The sequence below is a fragment of the Taudactylus pleione genome, unplaced genomic scaffold (assembly GCF_031769625.1).
Source record: "Taudactylus pleione unplaced genomic scaffold, aTauple2 ptg000537l, whole genome shotgun sequence".
In the NCBI taxonomy this organism is placed as follows: Eukaryota; Metazoa; Chordata; class Amphibia; order Anura; family Myobatrachidae; genus Taudactylus; species Taudactylus pleione.
The window spans coordinates 2,812,014-2,820,000 of NW_028284939.1; the positions used below are offsets into that span (position 1 = coordinate 2,812,014).

At 46.0% G+C, this 7,987-nt stretch overlaps 1 protein-coding gene across 2 annotated transcripts in view; it reads right to left on the bottom strand.

The window, feature by feature from the left end:
* Positions 1-7,987, bottom strand: part of VSTM2B (V-set and transmembrane domain containing 2B) — an 80,618-nt gene that overhangs the window by 64,429 nt on the left and 8,202 nt on the right. For both annotated transcript variants that reach the window (XM_088451113.1, XM_088451112.1), the window contains one exon: positions 4,258-4,633. In XM_088451113.1, the coding sequence (XP_088307239.1) occupies positions 4,258-4,633 (376 nt within the window). The remainder of the gene's footprint in view (positions 1-4,257; positions 4,634-7,987) is intronic.

Consider the following 7,987-nt stretch of genomic DNA (forward strand, 5'->3'; position numbering starts at 1 on the left):
GCCTTCACTCTGGGGTCAATTTATCAAATAGTGAAAAGTGTGGAGAAGTGGACCAGTGGAGAAGTTGCCCATAGCAACCAATCAGCTACCACCTATTATTTTGTAGACTTTACTTGATAAATGCTACTTGAAAGCTGATTGGTTGCTATGAGCAACTTCTCCACTGGTCCACTTCCCCAGACTCTTCACTACTTGATAAATAGACCCCTCAGTCACTTGTGACCAAACTATATTTTGTTTTGCTGTCTTTAGCAAACTTTGTTTTCTGCTTCAGAGAATATTGGCAGGATGTGCTATGATTAAAAATGCAGTCAAACCTACGAAAATGCCATTTTCGGAGGTTTGACCACATTCCCACATGCACCAAGCACCGGAAAGCCAAGCTCACCGCAGTTTGGACCCGGATAGGTGACGCCATCTTTAGATGGTGTTGCCTAATAGAAGCCTATGGGATTTTTTTCAGAGTTTTCCCAAAGAAGATCCAATAGGATCCCTCCCAGGATCCCCCATGGCTTGCGCATGTACAGAAGGACTCCCAGATAATAAACCCGGAAATCCCCACACCCCAAAGGACAGCGCTTATCGGGAGAGCTATCCTTTGCTTAAATGATGCATACGGTGTTACTAAACGCCGGTATGCATGCAATGATTGGCAGGATGCATCAAATCCAAAATGCGTTGCTCACTGCATCCTGCCATATGACTGAGGTACTGCAACTCAAAGGAATACACTGGTACATACTTTGCTAAACTGTTTAGTAAACTTTTAATAACAGTACACATACCAAAACTGTACTATACAAGGCTATTAGGCCAGTATTACTGTAACATTAAAGTGGAACTGTCACCTGTTACCTACACACCGAAAGAGGAGCGTGTCTATAATGGGTGCAAGGTGTGCGGTGCACGCGGGTCCAGAGGGGCCTACACCTCACACCCTGCACCTATATACTCTTTATACTTACCTGTCAGGCTTGGAGCTGCAGAGCAGCAAAAATCACTGGGAACATAGCGGCGGCCATTTTCCTGGTGACTCGAGCATGCGCATTGCTGCTGTCCCTGGGAAACCGATGCTGGTGCCATTTTCCCGGAGACCGGTGCATGAGCAGTAGATTCTGGCACTAAGCCAGAATCTACAGCTGCACCACCCTCCCTGGTACCGCTAGAGAGAGGAGGGGGCCCGCACTGAGTCTGCACATGCCTCCTTCCTCTCTTGAAATGCCCCTGCACCGAAGGCAACCATTTAGTAAATTGGCTGCCATTCCGCAATCCTCAGTTGTATTATGTTAGTCAGTCCCTGGCAAGTCAATAGATTGGAACTAAATTGGTAATGACTCATACTACAGAATACCTGGTTCCAGTGTGCGTAGACGCAGCAGAGTACAGTGTGAGTAGATGCAGCAGAGTACAGTACATGGATGCTAAGGAAATCTAGATGATTTCAGGAGAATATTCTCCAGAGGAAAATCAGTATGAGAACCAGGACTATTTTTCTGGAAAAATAGGTTCAGGAACTGTGGGTGGAGCTACTGGGGGTGGAGCTATAGAAAAACAATTGTATATATTATATATACATATACATAGTATTTAGAGAAGAAGGCACTCAAAAGGGACTTTAAAATAAAACGTATCTTATGGAAAATACATTTTGGCCCAGGACATTACGTCATAGTTAATTAGAGGTTCGGGAACTGAGGGCCTGATTCAGACCCGTTCGCAAGGCTGCGTTCGCACGCAGCTGTCCGCATCCAAAGTATGCAAATCCTGCGATCGCTAGCAAGACATTATCATGCCCACTATGTTTGCTGTGCAATTGCGGTGTGTATTTAGACGCCCACTAGCCTGACACAAGACGCCCACTTTCCCTTAGTAACATACGTCATCTCCAGGAAGTGTATTATACAATCGGTAACATCGAGTAACATTGGACCAATACGCAGCACTGGGCTGACCATACCCTACCGCAAGCACTGCGAGTGCTGCTGTGTGTAATTCAGCCATGTGACGTGTACGCTGACGATGCATCTTAATTATGCATGCCCCTGAAATGGCGTTCCAACACGCAGACACGCCTGCGTTCGCACCCCCCCCATTACCATTGACCACCCCCTGTCACAACCCACAAAAGGCACATCCTGTCACTCATGTTTGCAGAGCGTCTATGTACAGGGTGCGAACGCTACCCGAACGTCTTGTACGCATGCACAGATTGCAAACATCGGCAGGCTGTTAGCGAGCGGGTCTGAATCGGCCCCGAGTTCCTGCTTGTTCCTGCTGAAAATTGCACTGATGAGAACTATTATACAATCTGAAGGGGGAGCAAAGAATAATTTACATAGCCGAGCGGAGGACGCAGATGAGGAGGAGGACGTTGCTGGACCTCGCTGGCGAGATAAGTAATGATGAATGCCAGAGGCATATTTGTTTGTATCACTGAGATCCTAAATGAAATATGCCGCTGGTGTTTAGGTTCGTTGTTAAATGGAACTATGGGCCTCCTATGCAACCGATTAGGCGTTTGTGTACGCGACCAATTCAGCAACGCACCAGCGACTCTCCCATAACACGCCCACAGGACGGACCATCACTGCATGCCTGAATAGCCACCTCCCAGTCCCCGCCCAGCACATTCCCAGTACACTTCTGATTCCATGTGTCTCAATCGCAACTGCGCCTCTGTGCGCAGTTGCAGCTCACGCACAAAACCGGAAACATTGAACGCAGGTCAGGTGGCCATCAGCCTAAGCTGTCACAGACACAGTGGGTCTCCAGACAAGCAGAGGGCTCGCCTGTTGCCAGCAAGGACGCAGTGGCTAATTTATGCACGCCCAAAAAACAGCGTTTACACGCCTGTGCTCTCTCTAACCACCCCCAAATTACCTGTCACTCACCTTGCGAGTAAATCCTCTGTGTGACCGTAATCGCAATTCAATCGCTGCGCGCGCAATGCGGCTTTCGAGCAGGCGCAATGGCTAACAAACGCTCAATCTGCGTAAATATCAGTATTTGCTTGCGGATCTGAATCAGGCAAAAGTTCCTAAGCGCAATTGGCAAATTAGATGATTTAGATAGACTTCATATGTCGTCTGGATCTTGTGTCTCTGTAGTCTATAGTGTGTAAGGGGTTAATACTCCCTGCTTTCATCGCATATCTTACAGTACTCAGGAGTTAAGTAATATATGCAGCTCTGCCTTCCGCGTGCCCAATACCTGCATAAAGCAGCCTATATGCAGACAGCCACAGGAACAAATGCGTTGAAGCCTTGTTGCAACAACATAAAAACCTATCAGTGGTCCTGGCAGCCTGACAAGTCCGATATGGTGACTGAGGGGGGTGGGTAAGAGATCAGACCACCTTTTCCAGCTAAACTCATGCATGTCCGCAGCTCACAACTAAGTGGGTTAGAAACAACTTCGAAGCAGGTTTATTTTTCTACTATAAAATCACCATGGACAATAATAACACTAATGCACTAATACTCTTATAATTAATTGTGCATAATGTATCAAAATCAATTAATCAGTAAATAAATAAATACATGCATACATAAAAACATGATGCATAGAGTTCCCATAAAATATATAATAATAATAATAATAATAATAATAAAAACAGCAGCAACAATAACAATAAAATATACCACTATGACTAATGAAAATAGTAAGAATAATAACAATAATATTATATAGCATTTTATATTGGGAACATTAGCCATACTGCTACCTTAGTTGCTTGATATCCTAATGTATCATCGCTATATGTAGCTTTTTAAATCAACAGCTGACGACCTCTCACACAAATAATATCCTCTTATATCCAGTAATTGCCAAAAATACCACACAGGGGGAGATCTATCGAGCCTTGAAGAGTGATAAAGTGGAGGGGGATAAAGTGCCAACCAATCAGCTCCTAACTGTCATTTTACAGGCTCCAAGTTTTGATAAATCTCCTCCATTATAGCTTGCAGTAAATGACTATGAATGATCATCCTTGTTCTAGTTACATGGAAAAATATCCCATAATACAACAGTATACAAATTCACCAAATTCGACCAATGTGACGCAGTGACTCGCGTCAGGAAGCATGCAGTAACAATGGGGGAGATGTATCAAACCGTCTAAAGAGGACAGGTGGAGGTGTTCCCCTGTAGCAACCGAGCAGCGCCTAGCTTGGCCTCTTTAGAATGTTCGACACATATCCCCGCAATAACCAGCATAGTCCACAAGATGGCAGTGCAGTACAGGGAATGACTCACCAGACCCGTGCTGCTGCCGCAGGATGGCTGCTTTTCCAGGGGCCGGGGAAGCAGAGGAGGACGCTGCAGTGGCTGGAGATGCAGCCAGGCTTTGTCCTGGAGGGATGGGGCGCTTATTTCCAGGCTCCGGGGTGGCCCTGCTGCCGGGGTTATTCCTGCGGGGCCCACTGCTCTGGATGTGGGATACAGCCTCAGCCGCCTGCATGTCGGGTGGAGAGAAGCGAGAAATGACCCGAAGCATCGCCTGGGCTTTGTGTTCCTGAGTCTCATCGTCTCCATAGTCTGACACCCGGCACTCGTACACCCCCTCGTCCTGCTTCCTGACATTGGAGAGCCTCAGCCGGTGGGAGATGTCGTTGCCTTGCACCCGGACAGTCTGCAATAAGGCACGATAAACAACCAATAAGTCAACGATGGAGGCGCGACAATCCGACACAACAGTTCGCACAACTAGGGGTAAATTTACTAAGATGGGAGTTCTATTAAGAAGTGATGTTGCCCATAGCAACCAATCAGATTCCAGGTATTATCTTCTAGAAGGTGCTAGATACATGAGAAGTAGAATCTGACTGGTTACTATGGACAACATCACTTCTTAAATAGAACTCCCATCTTAGTAAATTTACCCGCCCCAGTGATAGGCAGCCTGACACACTTCAGAGGCAGCATGGGCGGCCTTCTAGCCTTCAAAAGGGCCACACGCTACCCATATGGGTTCAAGTGTCAAGCAGTGAAAAGCATGGAGAAGTTGCCCATAGCAACCAATCAGCTTTGAAGTAGCATTTATCAAGTACAGTTTATAAAATAATAGGCAGGAGCTATGGGCAACCACCACTCTCTTCACTGCTTGATACATAACCCCCTTAATCTCGGTAATAAGGTAAAACAATAAATTTCATCAAAGAAAGAGACACCTATATGTAATAACATATCGGCAGACATGTTCAGCAAGTGTTACAAGCAGGAAGGTGCTAGGGGCCACAGGTGAAGCCTCAAGAGGGCCACCTGTCTGTCGCCCGTCACTGGTACATAGAAAGCTTGTGGCACATTGGGCAGACCTAGGGCTCTCTGCCACCCTACATGGCTACCGGGTGTGAACACGCCTCAAGTTATTGTATTTTTAGCTTAGCCTGGAAGTTGGCGTGCACAGAAGACAACAGAACATACAGTACAATATGGGTGCAGAACAGCACATGTCAGGGAGTTGAAAAATAAATACATTTCCAAACCTGGATCTGTACCGGAATATTAGGGGATGAGTCTATACAGAATCGATCTATGGTCTTGGAAAATATCTTAGTATAAAATAAACAGGGTCACATTCACAGTGCGCATTAGTCCTGTTGCCGCCACGTGTAGGGATTGACGACGTCCGCCCACATCCACCTCATCAATCAAAGAATTACCTGCACTGAGTACCCCACTTTCCTATAGCAAAGGATCCAATACTCATATATTTCCTTATATATAAGCCCAGGGCCTTACCAGGGCTCCTATACGCCGTGTGCCAATCCCGCCACCTGAACCTGTGACATCATGATGAGGGGGCGTGGCTCCTGGGGCCAGGAAGGAACTGAGCGCTCTATGGTGGCTCTCCAAGGTTGCAGGGTGCCGTTCTAGGCAACCTGCAAGCTGCATGATGGTGCCACAGGGGCATGATACTGCTGCCCCCTAGGCCCTGAACCCCAGGTGGTGCCTCCACTTGCCCACCCCTAGTTACTGGCCTGTATAAACCGAATGGCTTAATAACACACATGTTGGCCCTATGAATACACTTTACTGTGACACAACGGAGATTATAACTAGAACACGAGCTAATATTTCCTTCTGTCCTTCTGTGTATTGTGTACCTGTCAAGATCTTGTATTTATGCAGGAAACATACTGAATAAAATATGTTGTATTGTTTTAAAATGTGCCCCTGGCTTCCACAGATATACATTCTGCTAATGTGTGAGGGGTCGTAGCCAATAAGTGACAGGCGACAGACCTGTAAAATATATACTTGCTTCAGCTTGTGAGACATACTCTAATCTAACCTGCCCATTTCAGTGCAATATGTTATGTGACTCACTTATGGGAGCTGTGCCCTCAGACACACTGCACTCTTCTTGCATGTCAGCAATGTCCGCACCACAGCTAATCACGTATATGTCCCTTGGACAGCCCTCCCTTAGCACCAGGTCGCAGTCATTGTGCGGCTGGCAGACTGCTCTCCTTATTACTGTACAGCAGGGGTCTTCAAACTTGGCCCTCCAGCTGCTGTGGAACTACACATCCCAGCATGCACTGCCACCTTTTTGATATAACAGCATGCTAAAACTATGTGCAGTGCATGCTGGGATGTGTAGTTCCACAGCATCTGGAGGGCCAAGTTTGAAGACCCCTGCTGTACAGTATCACCTCATTTCTGATTATGAGACAGAACCGCTGTACGTATGATGCAGAGAGCGACTCCACCCACGTATATCTCTACTCTCAGGGGGGAACATGGCAGATACTTCTCCTCAATAGGACGTAATAATCTCAAAACAACAAATTAAATAGTAAAAATATCTTTCCTGTGTGAGATGGGTGGAGATGCCAGAGGGGAACGCATTTAATTAATGGCCGTCATTATGAGTTGTTCTCAGTGGGGGTTATTTGAAGTTGGATGTTAACGCATTTTGAACTTATATTTCTTAGCCGCAAATTGCGTCTTTTCCTTCTGTGCATAGCTTGTTTAGCCATGCTGGTTGCCTTGAGACGCATTTCGCACTTCGTGTGACAAAGGGGCCAGATCGGGGATGGGAGGTAGTATTCATACACGGCATAATAACATCATTTTGAGCTTATTTTTCTTAGCCGCAAATTGCATCTTTTCCTTCTGTGCATAGCTTGTTTAGCCATGCTGGTTGAGACGCATTTCGCACTTCGTGTGACAAAGGGGCTAGATCGGGGATGGGAGGTAGTATTCATACACGGCATAATAACAGCATTTTGAGCTTATTTTTCTTAGCCGCAAATTGCGTCTTTTCCTTCTGTGCATAGCTTGTTTAGCCATGCTGGTTGAGACGCATTTCGCACTTCGTGTAACAAAGGGGCTAGATCGGGGATGGGAGGTAGTATTCATACACGGCATAATAACATCATTTTGAGCTTATTTTTCTTAGCCGCAAATTGCGTCTTTTCCTTCTGTGCATAGCTTGTTTAGCCATGCTGGTTGCCTTGAGACGCATTTCGCACTTCGTGTAACAAAGGGGCCAGATCGGGGATGGGTGGTAGTATTCATACCCTGCATAATAACATCATTTTGAGCTTATTTTTCTTAGCCGCAAATTGCGTCTTTTCCTTCTGTGCATAGCTTGTTTAGCCATGCTGGTTAAGACGCATTTCGCACTTCTTGGGGCCAGAACGGGGATGGGAGGCAGCATTCAGACACGGCATCCTAACAGCAAAGGCGCGGTAAGGCGAAATGCATCTGGAGCTGACTATACAGACACAAATGCACCTGTTTGGAGATGTATCACTTGCAGGTATTTAACCCCTGGTACAAAAAACGATAATGACAGACGGCCAATTCTGATTGGCTGAATGCATTGGAATCCATTATAGCAATTTGCTTCCCTTAATAACCTGCACAATTACAGTGACGTTAGCGATCCGTTCACAGTAATAAAGCATTTTACCAAGTTAACTTTTAAAGAGGGCGGTAACTGATATGCGTATTAATGTCTACTTAAAAAAAACAA